Source organism: Myxine glutinosa, chromosome 13 (assembly GCF_964187855.1).
Source record: "Myxine glutinosa chromosome 13, kmMyxGlut1.1, whole genome shotgun sequence".
In the NCBI taxonomy this organism is placed as follows: domain Eukaryota; kingdom Metazoa; phylum Chordata; class Myxini; order Myxiniformes; family Myxinidae; genus Myxine; species Myxine glutinosa.
This window is the reverse complement of record NC_136273.1, coordinates 26,831,977-26,849,766: the sequence shown is the minus strand read 5'-3', so window position 1 is coordinate 26,849,766 and position 17,790 is coordinate 26,831,977. Positions and strand designations below refer to the sequence as shown.

At 43.9% G+C, this 17,790-nt stretch overlaps 1 protein-coding gene across 8 annotated transcripts in view; it reads right to left on the bottom strand.

Annotated features, from left to right (window-relative positions):
- Positions 1-17,790, bottom strand: part of LOC137438734 (multivesicular body subunit 12B) — a 51,332-nt gene that overhangs the window by 19,321 nt on the left and 14,221 nt on the right. For 4 of the 8 annotated variants that reach the window (XR_010986779.2, XM_068134040.2, XM_078767196.1 and 1 more), the window contains exons 2-4: positions 12,729-12,951; positions 5,026-5,135; positions 4,814-4,921 (exon numbers count right to left, since the gene is read on the bottom strand). Coding sequence is in view for 7 of the 8 variants with exons in the window: in XM_068134040.2 (XP_067990141.2) it covers positions 4,814-4,921; positions 5,026-5,130 (213 nt within the window). In the remaining variant the exon portion in view is untranslated. Of the gene's footprint in view, positions 1-4,813; positions 4,922-5,025; positions 5,136-12,184; positions 12,355-12,728; positions 12,952-17,790 lie in introns of those variants that run through there. The other 4 variants (XM_078767195.1, XM_068134033.2, XM_068134038.2 and 1 more) reach the window with 3 other exon arrangements.

Genomic DNA, 17,790 nt, shown 5'->3' with positions numbered 1-17,790 from the left:
AAAAGAAAAAAGAAACACCACAAACAGGGAAAAGAAAAATGACTAATTTCTCAAGTTTCCAGGCTAAGGAATTCCCAGAAGTGATAACACCAAAGCCTGGAAGTGTGGCATGAAACACCTGTTTGCCTGTAAGGCATCACCAGGTTGAAGTGGCACTGTGCAATGACCAAGTGTGGCATATCGCTTACACGCATGTACAAAGTTAAACCAACAATGCATAATCACTGTTGAACAATGACTCACGATGGTTAACCAATACCCCATAAAAAAAAAAAGCAAATAATTAAATAATACTTAAAATGCCATCTTTTGGGTAGATTCAAATATTTGCATCTATATGTTATTGTAATTGTGTCTGCTCATTAACATCCCAAATAACATTCCTTCAACAGATAGCGAGCAAGCACCATAGGGCAATGTGCAGTGATGTCGGCAAATCTAAAAAGTCACATTTACTCATTTGTTCCCCACGAGCCTTCAGATTAAGGTTTTCAGATTAAGGGGATAAGATGGAGTATGAAAGATTTAATAACAAAAATCTTACTATAATTCACCAAATGTCCATCTGCCCGTTCGAAGGTACCGCAAAAACGGCTGAACCGATCGCAACAATATTTTGGGTGGGTATTCCTGGGACCCTTGGAGTAAAATAGGCTATATTGTTTTTCCAATTTTTCCTCAATTTTCCAATTTTCCAGTTTTTTTCCAAACACGATGGAATAATATTTATTGATATGAACAGTGATGTGGCTTTTATTGAAATTCTACAAATACTGTTTAGATTTTGATGAGAATTATGAACCTGCCGCGAATGCGGAAGTGGACAGATGACGGCATTGAGCGGGTTTGATAATATCCCAATACAACCGTCATTCATTCGTAATGTTAAATCGTTAAAGGTTAATCATGTTAATCGTTTTGTTAAAATATCAATGAATGATTGGAATTGAGTGAATACAATTACGATTTTGAATTCGTAATTGTATTCACCCACCTGTATGGAACTTCACATCAGGATTTAAATATTTGTTTATGTCACGAATGTTGTTAAAAGTTTATTATATTAATGTATATTTGTGATTGGAGTTATGCTGTTTGGAATATAAAAATAAATATCGAGTTCACGTGAATGACGGAATGCCGTGACGGTTTCTACTTTCTAAACGTGAATTCGCGGATCGCCATATGCAGATTCGCCATTGACTGGGTATGGAACAAACGTACCCGTTTGTTTGCGAACGGGTACGTTTTTCATGGAAGTCCTTCACTAACTTGCTGTCCATATCTGACATGCGACTGAAGGTGCTACAGTAATGTGGAATTTATTGGTTTCATGCTTTAGCATTCGCTGTTTCTGCATTGTCTGTTTGCTTCTGGCCTCCCACCCGTGCGTAGCACGGGTACCTCACTAGTAAATATAATCTAAGAAATGCTGACATCATTGTTATTACTAATATCATCAGTGTTATTACTTTGTTATTAGTAGCGGCCTTGGAAAAACGCATGATTAGCTGTCTTAACACAGATTTCGCCCAAAGTGGAAAACTCCCTTGGAGAGAGGGGTAAATGAAGTCGCTACAACCTTTATCGTGTGACCCTTAATATTCCTGATAAGTTTGGTTGAGATTGGATAAGTAACGACCGAATGTATCGTGGTCAGATAGACAGACACCAAATAGCATATTTTAGAATAACGACTCGGTTTGAAGATGTGGTGAGTAGAGGAAGGGCCGAGTGAGAAACGCCCAAATTTATTGCAGGTCTGAGTGGTAATATAGGAAAGAAAAAAAAACTTAAAAAAAAAAACTAAAAATTAAAAAATTAAAAAACTCCAATGACAACCTTTTCCCAACTCATGCAATGTTACCCCCATTCTCCCCCATCGACTTTGACCCCTGGAACATCATAAGGGACGCAACAGCCAAATGTGTACCTGCTATATGTTATCAAGTGTTCACAAGTATCAACAACAAGTATCAACACAAGTATCAACACAAGTATCAAGTGTTCAGGGTCTAAAATCAAGGTATTTTTGTGGCAAGTCTTCTCTGGATTGGTCTCCATACCAAAAAATAAAGTTAAGTAAAATAAATAAAAACTCAGCAAGTCAGAAACCTTGGTTTCATTACAGTACCAATTTTGACTTTTGACCCGTGACATTGAAAACGAGGCATCGGAGCAATATCTGCCTACTTTGTGTGTATTGGATGTGGCAAAGTACGTGTTGTTACAGTTCTTCTCTGGTTTTGTTTGAAATAGAGGCATGGCAAGCCAAATATCTCAATTTTGCAACCGATTTTGAGCTGTGACCCCTATATATTCATGACAAAGATCGTACTCAGAATTTTTTTTTTCCTAGGCATCCCCTATAGGGGCTCATTGAAAGTATTGTTACGTTTGTGGGGGAAGATAATGAAATACTATATTACAAATAGGATTGTATAGGTATAGCATGGACCATGGACGAGTAGGAGACGTCTCGTTGTATTAAGTAGGAAAACTGGAGCTTAAGGTCGTTTCCGTGTCTTCACACGAGGGGTGAAGCTATGGTAATTAGATAGGGGTTAAGATTAGTTTTCCCCCAGTATGTGATTGCCCCCATGGCTTTTCCCCAACGTTTTACAAACTACAACAAGGCCGGCCATAAAAACCGTCGTTACAATAACAACCATAACAACAATCGTCCCCTACAAGCAGGCAGAGCGGTTCGGCAAGTAAACCCCACCCCATCAACCGAGTAAGGAAAAAGGCTACGCCCCCAGAGTGGTATGGGGGAGGGTGGGCGTGGAAGAGCAAAGCCGGCAGGCCACGCCCACGAAGTTCAGCATTGGTCAGTGTGACGTGATCGGGGGGTGGGGGGGGGGGGGTTCGGGAGGAGGGAAGAAGAAGAGGAGTCTCTGTCTCTCTCTGTCTCTCTCGTCTCTCGTCTCTCTGGCTTTCGGCTGTGGCTGGCTTGTGTGCTTTTTGGAGACTGAGCTTTGTGGAGCCTTTGCAACATTGGAGGAGGGGGTGTTGTTGGACTGTGGTGCTCTTCGGGGGAGCAGGGGTCCACGTGGCACTTGACAGTGGAGAACGAAAGGTGGCCATCTTGGCTGCTTGCTTCGCTCCTGGGCGTTTTTGACGCGTGGTTTCGGCGCCATTGTTAGAGCGCTTCCCGTGCTAGTGGCTACACCAGCTGCAACGACCACCAACCCCCTGGAAGCATTTTGGACGCTAAAGCTCATGCCAGTCATTCAGAAGGGAACAATTATCTTTATTTTACCACTCCCCTGTTTGTCTGTATTTGAATCTGATGGAGGACCCTCAAAGTAGAGATTAGTTTTACCTCAGCATTCCTTTTATTCCTTGATTTACCTTCATTAAATTCATTGCGTTGCATTTTTCATTTGCTGTGTCGTGTTTCTTTGTTTGTGGGCTCGGATTAAACCCATGTGGCTTCTGTTCAGGTAAGCACCTCGCCGCCTTCCGTCCCACGCGCGCCAAAAAGTACTGCCAATAATTCGGGCGTTTGCCTCGGAAATTAAAGACCGTCCGGCTATCCGTCCAAGGCTGGTGTTCATCGGCCATGGGCCTGACAGTACCTTGGTGCCAAATATCAGCACTATTGATTCAAATACAAGGAAATGGCAAAATGTGTGATTTTTGTGTTTCACCTTTTACCCCATACAATAAGTATGGAGGGGCTTAAATTGGGGGGAAAGGGGTTTGTGTATATTGGACAAAGGTATTGCCATGTCTATTTGGGGTCTGGATGTATTGGACTGAGGTACCACCATGCCAATTTGAATTCTGGGTGTATTGGAACAAGGTACCCCCATGCCTATTTTGGGTTCTGGGTGTATAGGAATGAGGTACGCCCATGCCTATTTGGGGTCTCAGTCTATTGGATCAAGGTTCTGCCATGCCTATTTGGGGTCTGGGTGTATTGGACCAAGGTACCCCCATACCTATTTGGGGACTGGGTGTATTGTACCGAGGTACCGCCATGTCCACTTGGAGTCTGGGTTTATTGCACGATGGTACCTCCATGTCTATTTGGGTGTGGTATAGTGGACTAAGGCAGCTCCATACCTATTTGGGGTCTGGGTGCATTGGTCCGTGGCCATACCCAATTGACATCGGTGTATTGGACCAAGATACTGCCATGCCTATTTGGCATCTGGGTGTATTGTAGAGGTACCACCATGTTAATTTGGGGTCTGGGTGCATTGGACAGAGGTACCTCCCTTTCTCTTTTGGGTCTGGTTATATTTGACCGAGGTACCACCATGCCTATTTGGCATCTGGGTGTATTGTACCAAGGTACAGCCATATCTATTTGGAGTCTGGATCTGGATCTGGATGTATTGGACAGATGTACCTTGCTGTATATTTGGGATCAGGGTATATTGGACCGAGGTACCGCCCTGCCAAATTTGAAGCAGATTGGCTCAGAAATGAAGGAATGGTGCACGATTATAATTTGTTAGAACAACAGTAAGAAAAACAACAAAATCTCCCCTCCTCCCAGTAGGGAAGAAGTTGAAAAATAATAATACCATTAGCAAAAATAAAATAATAAAAGCTTATTTCATAAGGTTTTGAAGCTAATACAGAAATTGGCATAATGTGGAAAATAATTTTCAAGTTTATCTTTTCTCAAAAGATCTTGGAATGCACACACACAGGAATTGCACTTTAAAATGCTGAACGTTCTGATCAGTTTTGACATCAATGATCTTCCATTAAAACATCACATTGGGTGGGTGGGTTGCAGGTAATCAATATTTTGTTTACAACACAAGGTGGGAGGTCGTGTACACGTGCCACTCACGGTGTGGTTGGTGTAGTTCCGCGTGAAGCACAGGTAACGGGTACTTTTTCCTTTGAACAGGCCACCCTTCCACAGATCAGCATCAGCACCATCAGGTGTGCACATCAGCTGATTTGATGAGAACAACAAAAGGGAAGGGAGCATTAACCTTTAACATTAAGCAACATAATCAGCAGAACGGGCAATAAAATTCCGGTTGCGCACGAACGTACCAGAGTGTAACCATGTGGGGTAGCTGCACGTGAAGCCACGACACCCAGAGCAGTTATTGGTTCCTGGGCGGAGGAAGTCTGCCAAAGGTGGTTCACCTCCGGCATGGCGGCTGCAGAATGCGCAGACACAGATTCATACGCAGATAGGAATCAAACATATGGAAGGAGGGGCAAAATAACATCAGGTAATAATAATGTGCAGGCCACTGCTTGTTCAAATACAACTTGTACTGCAGACTGTAGAGCACTGACTTTTGTTCAAAGCTGAGGAACATGAATGCACAGACGTTGAAGCATCCACATGAAAATGAATCTCGCCAAATGAAAGAAACCTTGTTTTGCATTTACCTTGGCGAAATTTCAAATTCCATCTCAGGCCTCAGCCCTGTCATGTGACCAGATCCTCAGCTCTGATTGGTGTACGTTTGTGAGGGACATACAGTCACGTGAAAAAGTAAGTACACCCCATGTAAAGTTTTGACTTTTTCAACATACAGCTATTTGATCTTCATTTCAACAATATTGACAGATAAAGGTGATATAATATAACAAATATCATTAAACATTTACATTTTGTAGTCCATTGTATAATTTAAATAAACATAAATGCAAATTTCGCATGTGGAAAAAGTAAGTACACCCTTGGCTCTAATAGGTGGTATTGCCCCCTTTGGCAGAAACAACCTCAAGTAGGCGTTTCTTATAACTGTCTACCAGTCTCTGACATCGACTGGGAGAAATTTTTGCCCACTCCTCCATGCAGAATTCTTTCAGCTGTGCGATGTTTGTGTGGTTTCTTGCATGCACAGCTCGTTTCAAATCCCCCCACAACATCTCAATGGGATTTAGATCCGGGCTTTGACTTGGCCATTCCAGAACCCTCAATTTCTTTATTTTCAGCCATTCCTTGGTGGATTTACTGGTATGTTTAGGGTCATTGTCATGATGCTAGGTCCACCTTCGGTTGAGCTTCAACTTTCCGACAGATGGCCTCACATTATCCTCAAGCACCCTCTGGTACAATGAAGAATTCATAGTGGATTCTATGATGGTGAGCTGCCCAGGCCCTGACGCAGCAAAGCTGCCCCAAACCATAATATTTCCACCACCATGCTTTACAGTTGGTATCAGGTTCTTGTGGTCAAATGCTGTCTTTGGTTTTCGCCAAACATGTCTTCTGGTACTGTGGCCAAATAGCTCTACCTTTGACTCATCTGTCCAGAGCACATTGTTCCAGAAGTGCTGGTCTTTGCCTCGGTGTTCATTGGCAAATTTAGTCTTGCCCTGATGTTCTTTCTGGACAGCAAAGGATTCCCCCTGGCACACCTCCCATGTCGATCAAATTTGTGCAGCCTCTTTCTAATGGTAGACTCGTGCACTTTGACATCAACAGTGGCAAGAGCTACCTGTAGGTCCCGTGATGACATTCTGGGGTTCTTGGAGACTTCTTTCAGCATCTTGCGGTCTGCTCTTGGGCTGAACTTGCTAGGGCGGCCTGGCCTGAACAAGTTGGCGGTTGTTTGGAATCTTCTCCACTTGTAGATGATCATCCGGACAGTAGAATGATTGATTTCAAATTGTTTGGAGATCTTTTTAAATCCCTTCCCAGACTCGTAGGCATCTATAACCTTCTTTCTGAAGGCCTCAGAGAGCTCTTTTGATCTAGGCATGGTGATGCCGCACACATCAACAACAAAGAGCAAACCAAACTAAATGTCTGAGGTTTAAATAAGACAAGTTCCTCCAAGATCCTCTCTAACGATGTTCTAATCATTTGCACCTGAGCTGGTGCACCTGATTCTAATTTTAGGTATTTGAAGAAGTGATAAATGTCAGGGTGTACTTACTTTTTCCACATGCGAAATTTGCATTTATGTTTATTTAAATTATACAATGGACTACAAAATGTAAATGTTTCATGATGTTTGTTGTATTATATCACCTTTATCTATCAATATTGTTGAAATGAAGATCAAATAGCTGCATGTTTAAATATACACAAAGAATTAAGTTAAGCACCCCCCCCGTTTTTTTACAACCTCGCGCATTACAAGTTTGTTGTCGTCAAAACAGTGTAATATACCCATGATATTGCTATATTTTCTGGAGAAGTGATATTATGGTCACATAAAAACATAACAATCATGCCGTTTTCAATATTTTATTCTGAATAATTTAAGGTGAAATTTTTTGGGAATTTTAGGCATATTTTCACCTCAATTTAAGTATGGAGCTATAGGTCCATCACGGACAGTGTGGATGACGTTTATGTTTTCTAACGTACAGTCATTGTTCTGAGAAGACCTCTAGCGATCTTTGCGTCAATAACGTGTGTAGGACCCACGTGATCGGATCACTGACTCAACCCTACGTCTCATAGACCCTGTAAGCCGTCGTATGCGTTGCTGTGGCAGGTTGTTCCATTCCCGATGTAATGCACGTTCCAATTCATCCAGATTGGCTATTGGAGGGACCATCTTCGCAATTTGTCGTCCCAACATGTCCCAAACGTGCTCGAGGGGGTTCAACCTGCCACAGCAACGCATACGACGGCTTACAGGGTCTATGAGACGTAGGGTTGAGTCAGTGATCCGATCACGTGGGTCCTACACACGTTATTGACGCAAAGATCGCTAGAGGTCTTCTCAGAACAATGACTGTACGTTAGAAAACATAAACGTCATCCACACTGTCCGTGATGGACCTATAGCTCCATACTTAAATTGAGGTGAAAATATGCCTAAAATTCCCAAAAAATTTCACCTTAAATTATTCAGAATAAAATATTGAAAACGGCATGATTGTTATGTTTTTATGTGACCATAATATCACTTCTCCAGAAAATATAGCAATATCATGGGTATATTACACTGTTTTGACGACAACAAACTTGTAATGTGCGAGGTTGTAAAAAAACGGGGGGGGTGCTTAACTTAATTCTTTGTGTATATGTTGAAAAAGTCAAAACTTTACATGGGGTGTACTTACTTTTGCACGTGACTGCACATACATACATACAAACACTGTTCCAGACGACTTTACCCTACGGTCTAAGCAGTAAAAAGAAGATATATTCTGAATTGTAAAAATGCAAGTACTGTATATTAAATGAAAATCTAACCCCATGTTACAGTTTTGCCACTGCTTTCATCAAAAACATTTTAAATCAAATCACTGTTAATATACAATGCCTTCCGAAAGCATTGACACCCCACCCCTGTGGAGCCTCTCAGATCCCCATTTTTTAAATAATGCCGTAAACAAACATCGGTACATCACGGGTGAAGGTTGTCATCGTGTTTCATCAGAATTACGTGTGTAGTTTTTGAGAAGAAAGCAAATACCTATTTTGAGGCTCAACCCCGGACCCACTTTGACCCCCGGTAGATCCCCTTATATCCCGATCTTTGTTTCATGCCATGAACAAACTTGAGATGCAATGTACCAAATATAATTATTTGTGCCAAGTTTGTTCACAATCCTATCAGCAGATTAGGAAAAGAAGTTGAAAGTGTGAACAGACTGACGGACTAACGCACAAGCTCCACGGAACGGCATTCCAGGTGAGCTAATGAAATACACAAATATCTCATTTACACAAGTATCCAACCTCCTCAGTCAATACTTCGTAGAAGTGACTTTGGCAGCGATTACAGCTTTGAGTCTTCTTGGGTAAGTTCTTCAGATTGCAGCTTCGAGTCATTACATGCACATCTGGATTTGGAGAGTTTCTCCCATTCTTCCTTGTAGATTTGCTCAAGCTCTGTGAAGTTGGATGGGGAGTGTCGGTGAACAGTAATCTTCAAGTCTTTCCACAGATCATCAATGGGATTAAAGTCTGGGCTTTGGCTGGGCCACTCAAGGACTTTCACGTTCTTGTTCTGAAACCAGTGTTGCCTTGGCTGTATGCTTGGGGTCATTGTCATGTTGGAACATAAATCTTCACTGCAGTCTGTGGTTGCTTGCACTCTGAAGCAGGTTCTCCTTGAGGATTTGCCTGTATTTGCCTCCATTCATGGTTCCCTCTGTCTGTAGTGAAGACTAAGTGATGACAGCCTGGCGTTGGCTTAGCGGCTAGGGTGCCAGCTTAGGATCCTAGGATCCTGGGTTCGAATCCCGGTCGATCGCTGAATTAACGCCAGGGGGGTTGACTCAGCCTGTCATCCCTCCGAGGTCGGCAAATTGAGTACCAGTTCACTGGTAAATCCCTGTTTGTCGTAAAAGGCGACAAACAGGGTTGGCGGCAGGAAGGGCATCCGGCCGCAAAACATTGCTTCAAAAAGGGGACCAACAAAAATAACAACAACCACGGTGCCCGAAAAAGGCCAACCCCTGCTTTGCGGGGAAAAATGGCTTCTAAAGGTGTTTTTTTTTTTGTTTTTGTTTTTTCATGGTTCCCTCTGTCCTTACAAGTCTCCTTCTTCTTCTTTCGTGTATCATCAGATGGCCAGCTCAGTGTCGTGCAGCCATGCCCTCATCTCTGGTCCTACGTCGAAGAGGCCGGCTTCTGAAGGTGGTCTGTATAGGGGGCAGGTGGTAATTATGTGTTCGGCAGTCTGCTCAGGCTCGCCGCACTCGCACGCGGCGCTGTCTGCCAGGCCCCACATCTTCAGCGATGATTTGAAGCGGCCAACCCCCATACGTAGACGGTTCAGCAAGGTCCATTGCAGGCATGGTAGGTCTTCTCCTACGACGCCACCTCCTGGGTCCCAGATGTAGCGGTGGATGCGGGTGGGCCCGGCCGTTTCCCACACCTGCTTCCAAGATGCCGCCAGCCATGCACTTCTAGACAGGTCCTCAGGGATAGAACTGAGCATCTCTTGTGCCGCCTTGTTGTAGGGATGGCGGGACTTGAGTCTGCTTGGAGGCGCCACTATCATTGTGGTGTTGTGCAGGATGTGCCAGTCGTGTTTCTGGGCATTCCTTGCCAGGGCGAGGGTAGCAGCCTCCCGTCGGAGGCCGATATACAAGTATCGGCTCCAGTCTCCAATACAAGTCTCCAAGTCCCTGCCACTGAAAAGCATCCCCATAGCATGATGCTGCCACCACTTCATGGTAGAGATGGTGTTAGATGGGTGATGAGCTGTGCTCGATTTCCGCCAGACATAGCACTTTGCATTCAGGTCGAATAGTTCAATTTTTGGCTTATCAGATTACAGAATATTTTGCCTCATGCTCTGAGTCTTTCACATATCTTTTTGCGAACTCCAGGCATGTATCATATGCCTTTTTCTCAAGCGTGGCTTCCGTCTGGCCACTCTCCCATAAAGCCTCGAGTAGCGAAGCGCTGCAGAGATCGTTGTCCATCCGGCAGGCTCTCCCACCTCAGCCAAGAAACTCTGTAGTTCTGTCAGAGTGGTCATTGGGTTCTTCGTCACCTTCCTAGCCAAGGTCCTTCTTGCCCGGTTGCTCAGTATGGTTGGACGGCCAGCTCTAGGTAGAGTCTGGGTAGTTCCGTATTCTTTCCATTTCCTAATGATGGAGCTCACTGTGCTTTTGGGAACTTTCAACACTCTAGAAATAGTTTTCTACCCTTCCCCAGATCTATGCCTCCTCACAGTTATATCTCAGAGTTCTACAGACAGTTCCTTGGACTTCATGGTAGAGTTTCTGCTCTGAATGCACTGTCAACTGTGGGACCTTGTATAGAAATGTGTTTCTTTATAAATCATGTCCAATCACATGGGCCACAGGTGGGTTCCAATCGAGTTGTAGAGGCATTTCAAGGATGATCAAAGGAAATTAGATGCACATGAGCTCAATTTGGAGTGCCATAGCAAAATAACTTGAATTATTGTTGAATATTTATTGACTCAAGACATTTCAGCATTCCATTTTTAATTTGTAAAAAAAAAATATATATATATTTTTTTTTTGTGTACATCAGTATGAAAAAAAATCTCAATTGTATCCATTTTAAATTCAGACAGTAACAACAAAATGTGAAAAAGCCAAAGGGGTGTGAATACTTTCTGAAGGCATGATACATCTACATGCACGTTTCAGCGCATGTCAAGGATTATATGTACATGCACATGTTCATTGGTACAGTACTTTTGTTGCAATGAATGACAAGTTGGAAAAAATAACTCCTTCACTTTATGGCTAATCTCCAATTCAGTCCAGCCTTCTCTTATTCCTTCTTTGTTCTTTCTAAAATTCATATTTCCTGTTCCGTTCGAATGCAAAGAAAAACTTTCCCTCTCCATATCTTCTCAAGGGAATGGCAGGATGGCCTAAAGGAACACCCATACTCGTCTCTTAGCTGTCTAGCCTGGGCTTGAATCCCGACCTACAGCTGTCATTGTCCAGCTACAACCTGTCATTCCAGTGTTTCACAGGCAGGGCGATTCATCAGTGTGTGCGACGTCCCTCAGATGGATATTAAGCCGGGTGTCCTGTCTGCTACCATTAGTTGGTAGACATTAAAGATCCCATGGTGTCCTTCACAAAGAATTCCTGCCAACTAACTGCTGGGAAGGCAATGGCAATCCACCCAGTATCACACTTGCCAAGCAGTCACGGACCTGCCATCAGATGGAACGTGCAATCAATCTTTTTTTTAATTCCCCCCCCCCCCCCCCTCAGACTTTTTGATTTAAAAAATGGATCAAGTAATATAATCAAGTTAAAAAAAGACAGCTGGGTTAGAAAACTGACACATTAGGCTTCACGCACCACGAGCACAGGTTCAGTACGCCTCGCTCTATGGAAACAAAATGGCGTCAAATGGCAAGTCGTCGCAGCAACTAGTATATACTTAGGGAGCTGGGTTCTTATTGATAATCCAATAGTGATTTGGCAATTCTCCCGAGACAAACTTGACTTTCTGAACATTGGAATCCAAATATTGTACTGCTGCCTTCATCTTGATTTGAACCCACAATTTCCGGATCCTAGTCCAGTGTTCTTTCCAATAATCCAGCACTGTACCCATACTCACATGTTTAGAGTATTAGGAATTCCAAGCCAAAGAAAAAATGGCTCTTTTTAGCTCTTTCACGAGCCTCGATCCTGTATACAACAAAAATTAAAAAAATAAAAAAATAAAGAGAAGCAACGCATCGCATTCAATGGCTAGCAAACTGAGTAATTCACTACAACGAGTTGTATGACGAGTAGTTTCAAGGTGTTTCATCAAGTCACGTGCAGGCAGCACCTGCTCCAGGTTTGCACAACGTGGGAGGTGCCGCCGATTTAGTTTTTCACAGCCACCACAGATCCAAGCAGGAATTCAGAATTTGTTCTGGGTACCAGCATACAATGACAAACTCTTTTTGAAAGGTACTGCAGGATCTTCAACAGCCACAAGCAAATGTGGTGTACTTGCTGATGCGACATCCGACCTACAAAGCACCAAGCTGGCAGTGCGAAGTTGGGCAGGGGCACAACCCCAGATGAGGCATCTCAAAGGCGCATACACCACAATCACGTAGATACGACTAGACAAACCCCAAAATAAACAGAGCACATTCAATGGGTTATGCAGTGTTCGTTTTGCGCCATTAGCGAGAAATGTTACAGCATCCAAGGTCATTTGGAAAATGGAGACAAGTCAGGAAAGGTCAATGCAAAATGTCCTATCGAGAAATTCTCAGAGCTTAAGAGTTAATGGCAACCGCAGCAAGTGATCTTTAAATCTACAATGATAAGTTCATATCTTGCATTAGCAAAACAATAAAATAAATATTTAAATATCTTACCTTCGGAATATTTTGGAGACAGAGGCAAAAATATGATCACAAGTAAGGAAGAGCAAGAGGTTAACAATCGTTCAGGACATTAGAATGATCCCATTAGGATGTTTTAGGCCAGTTTAGGGCAAGGTAGGGAATCAAACCCAAACCCAAGAGAATAAAGATGAGTTCACCAATCTCCAAGCCATTCCGTCAATCTGATCGCAAATCGAAAAAGGAAAACGCTCTCCTGCAAGAAACGCACCAGATTCCCCGTTCAGCGGTCTTGTGCGCACAAGATACAAATCACTTGCTGCTTAACGTCGATAACGCAGAACGCCTGCGTCATACATCCAGGAGCACCAGAGAGCAATGAAGCCTAACAGCCAATCACAATACCCTATAAACACAGAACTTGCCCAATTGTCGAGTATCGGATAATCCCACGTAAACCATTACCAATGGAAATACAGCAAGGAGCAGAAAGGCAAACAGTTCAGGAAGTATTTTGAGGAAGCCATTTAAGAATTCCTACAATGTTTCCATCATTATTGTATGGGATTTCGGCACGATGACTACTTATGTCAAGTGGTATGCCAAATATTTTAACTAGTTGTAGAATTCCCTTGCCACATGGGAAGACTTAATCGAGAGTCAGGCATTGTAAGGTGAACTGTATTTTCCGAAGGTGAATGTGACATGTATAGGCCACTTGCTGTGCCTCGTCACAACACCCAGTTGAACCAGTTTGTGCTTAGCTATTGACAAAATGAATTCTTACTGTATTTCCATTTCGAAATACAAAGAGAACGACATAGCGGCCCCTGTAAACAATGCATTTAAAAAGGGCCGGGTCAGCGGAATGTGTCTGTGTTGACAACTGAAGACAATGTGTCTGTGTTGACATCTGACAACTAAAGACGAGAAGAGCCAAAATCTAGACTCTCTGCTCACCTTCACTCCTTCATTCCTCTTTTCTCCCACCTCTGGAACAAACTCACTCACTCTCTTTAATCCCACTCCTCCCTCCAGGTGTTTAAAACAGCTGTTCACCACCATCTCTTATCTTCCCCCATCCAAAACCTTGATCTTTTCTACCCCCGTTAATTCACCCCAGATCCACCTCTTTCAATCCCCAACTTCTTTCCTGAAATTCCTAGTAGCGTTCATTTGCTTTATACTGTGTACCCCTTCCCCTCCCCCAGCCCTCTCCCTTCCACAGATCTACTGACGTCCCTGTTCTCTACTGTTGTTGTGCTTGTGTGCTTCCCCCTCTCTACCCCTCTTGTCTCCGCTCCCTTCACTGTATGTTTTATCTGTCTGTGCATGTTTTCATGTTCAATTTGTTTGCTCTTACACGAGCCTCGATTCTGTATACAATATATATATATATATATATATATATATATATATATATATATATATATATATATTGTTGCGGATATGAGGACTATTTTTTTTATTGCGTGTATTATTATTATTGTTATTCTGCGCCTCCTGCCTCCGGAGCTGTGTAAAGGTCAAAGGGCGTCCCATAATTAGTCCATAAAGCATCCACACCACAGCTAATCATAGACTACCCCTGTTCGATAGCTTATATCTTATTATGTGTTTTAGGGTAAGGCTGTGTCTCCCATTAATTGAAATACTCCATTGCACCAGTGAAAGAGATAGATTCCCTTCATTCCCATTCCCAAAACCTCCATTCCCCCTTTTCATCAATTGCCATTCGCATTGCCAACTGCATTTTGGGCGGTTTTCTCTTCATCCGCCATTGACCACGAGGCAGGGTTGGGGAAGAAAGGCGGGTCCCCACCTCGTCATAGAGGGGAGGAGTGAGTCAGCCCCACTCAACCAACCACGAACAAGGGGTTGGACTTGGAGAGGGTGTGGAGAGAAACATCGAGGAGGTTCGCGAAGGTTGAGGGGTGGGGCCTATATAACCCGCAGGCAGGGCGTGTCCCAGAGGAGATGAACCATTACAGGGAGACGAGAGGAGGTCCAAAGAGATGAGCTTTGACAGAGACACGAGAGGAGGTCCAAAAGAGATGAGCCTTTACAGAGAGACGAGAGGGAGTCCAAGGAGTTGAGTTCAACCAAGAAGTCCAGAGTTGAACTGCAGCTCGAGCCACCGCAACTGCATTTGCTGCAGCTGGAGCCACCGAAACTGCAGCCACAGCAGCGTGAGGCCTGGACGGCAGTTTGGAGCAGGGCCGCGAAGGAGCGGCGGCTGCCCACGAGTCGATCGGCTGCAGGACCAGTTGGACCTCCCTATCCGGCCAGCCATCCATCTCCCGCCAGTCCTATCATCATTCCCCGCGTGAGTCTGTCCTTGTTTGTTCTGTCCCTGGGTTAATTAAGACTGTAGGTAAGCTAGCGTTGCACTGTGTATCTAATCTCGTCTGTAAATAAACGTGACTGCTTCCTTCCTACTTATATGTGTAAATAATAAATCCAATTACTCTTCTGTACGTCTTCTTCCTCTTTGTATTCGGTCGCTTTAGAGTTTTCCCGATTGAATAGCGGTGGCGCGATCCGGCCAAAGTTTGGGGCAAATCGGGTATTAATCAAGGAAGCACTGTTCGGTCGCGGTAATACCACCGCTCGGTCAAAATAACATCTTTAACCGCGTCCGTAACAATATATATATATATATATATATATATATATATATATATATATATATATATATATATATATATATATTATATATATTGTTACGGTTCTCCGCCGCCCTTCTTCCCCTTACCAGGGGGGGATTAATCCCCTTGTTCTTTCTGGGCTATACTCCGTTTTGGCCACAAAGGCCATCATGTGTGTCATAAATAGGCCCATATCCATTGGCACCGCGGGCTAGGCTCTCGCCGCCACGTGTGAGGTGCCGCCATTTTCTACCCCTGCTGCCGGCCCCTCATCAATGTCCTCCTCCTCTACCAATTTTTCCCGTGGGTCCTGGGTCATTAATTCCTCCTCATCTACCTCATCTTCTACCCCCACCGGCATTCGACTATCTTGACTAGCCATGGTACGAATTTAATTTGGCTTTTAATACTAAATTTTGGTCGCTCGCAATTTTGGGGCCAATTCGTCCAAAAAAAAATTCGTTAGGGTTCCAAATCCCACTCCTGACACCAATTGTTACGGTTCTTCGCCGCCCTTCCTGTGGTTCCTTCATTGGCTAAGCGTGGTACGAATAGGATCGCTCGAATCGGGTTCCACTACTAAACTGCACGGACCACGTGGTACTCAATCCGCTCGGTGTATGCAAACCATACGTGGCTCGTGCGAGGCTTGTTTCCTCGCTTCCGTGGCGGCGCAAGGAATTAGGTACGAGCGAGGTTTGGTCCCGAGCCACCCTACTTTGCGTTTGCCCGGAAGGGACGTTGCAAGTCTCGGTTCCGTCAAGCCCAGAAAGAACAAGGGGATTAATCCCCCCTTGGTAAGGGGAAGAAGGGCGGCGGAGAACCGTAACAATATATATATATATATATATATATATATATATATATATATATATATATATATATATATATATATATATATATATATACAGTGGTACCTCGGCTTATGAGTTTAATCCGTTCCGTGACGGAGCTCGTAAGCCAAATCGCTCGTAAGTCAAAGCAAATTTCCCAAATTCAAATGCATTGAAATGCTATTAATCCGTTCCAGCCTCAAAAAAAAAACACCAATTTTTTTTTGTTAGGTGCTTTTAAATAACAAAAATGTACTTTATAAATAACAAATAATGTATAAACAAGCACGACCTCGTATATACTGTACATAATACAAGAGAATGTAAAGAAATAAACTGGTTTTATTAAGCAGAGGAGAAGAGCATGCCAGGTGAGGTGTGCGTGTTGTCGACTTGGCGAGGCAGTACGATCGTACTCCTTCTACGATATGTACGATTTTGAAGCAGAAGGAGTCCATAAAGGCTATAACGCCAGCCAAGGGCGTTACGATTATTTCAAAGCTCCGGACCTCTATCCATGAAGATATGGAGAAGTTGTTGTTTGTGTGGTTGAAGGAGAAGCAGCTCGCAGGAGATACCGTGACCGAGAGCATCATGTGTTTGAAAAGATTGAAACTCGGATATCGAGCACGGACCACGAGGTGTTTTTTCTTTTTTCTTAATCTCGGTTTCAGTGAACTTTTGCTCTGTGCTCACGTGTACTGTACCTGTACCTGTAATGGTACGTCAGAGGATGGCACCTGTTGTCATCATATTAAGTGCAAGATGTTCTGCATCGTAAGTTGGTACACCGTGGTCTTTCGGCGGTGTTTAAGCCGGCCGTCTTGGCTTCTGTCACCATTGGCATTGAGTCTTTCGATGTAGGTAGGTCGTTGTGTGCCGGTGCCTTGGCCGAATTCCTTCATTGCTGCATTGTTAGCTCACCTGGTTTTTTATACCACATCTTTGGTTATCGGACCAGCGAATGACGTCATCTCCTCCAAAGTATGGCTTATTCTCACTTGTCTTGGACGATCTTCTACTTCTAGCCTTCCACCGTGCATTTGGTGTCCACTGTACTTACTGTACAGTGCCTGGTAAAATTGATGTAATGGGTTTTTGACCGTCAACGCCATGAACCGTCATGAACCGCCAACCGCCATGAACCGCCATGAACCGTCAACGCCATGAACCGCTAACACTCAAAAGCCCATTTATCGCGCCTTATAAAGCAAAACGCAAACCGAAAGCCATGCCTCTCAAGCGAGGCGTGCTTCCGTGGTCACGTGATCCACAGGTGAAGCTCATTATACCCGCACGCGCGACACGCTTTGGCGGTCACGTGACCAGCCACTCTGGAGGCGGGGATCCCCGCCGATGACGTCACCGGCTGGAGCAAGGAGATTCCTCGCTCATGTATTTCGACGATTGCGTGTTTTATATCCAAGCAGAGATGCTTTCACGGCAAGATAACCGCGTGACCGGAACCGGAAGCCACAACCGGAAAATTCAAAAAAATAAATTTTTTGAGCTCGTACATCGGATCTCGGCTCGTATCCCAAAGCAACAAACCCGCCCGAGCGACGGCTCGTATCCCGAAAAACTCGTACGTTGGGGCACTCGTAAGCCGAGGTA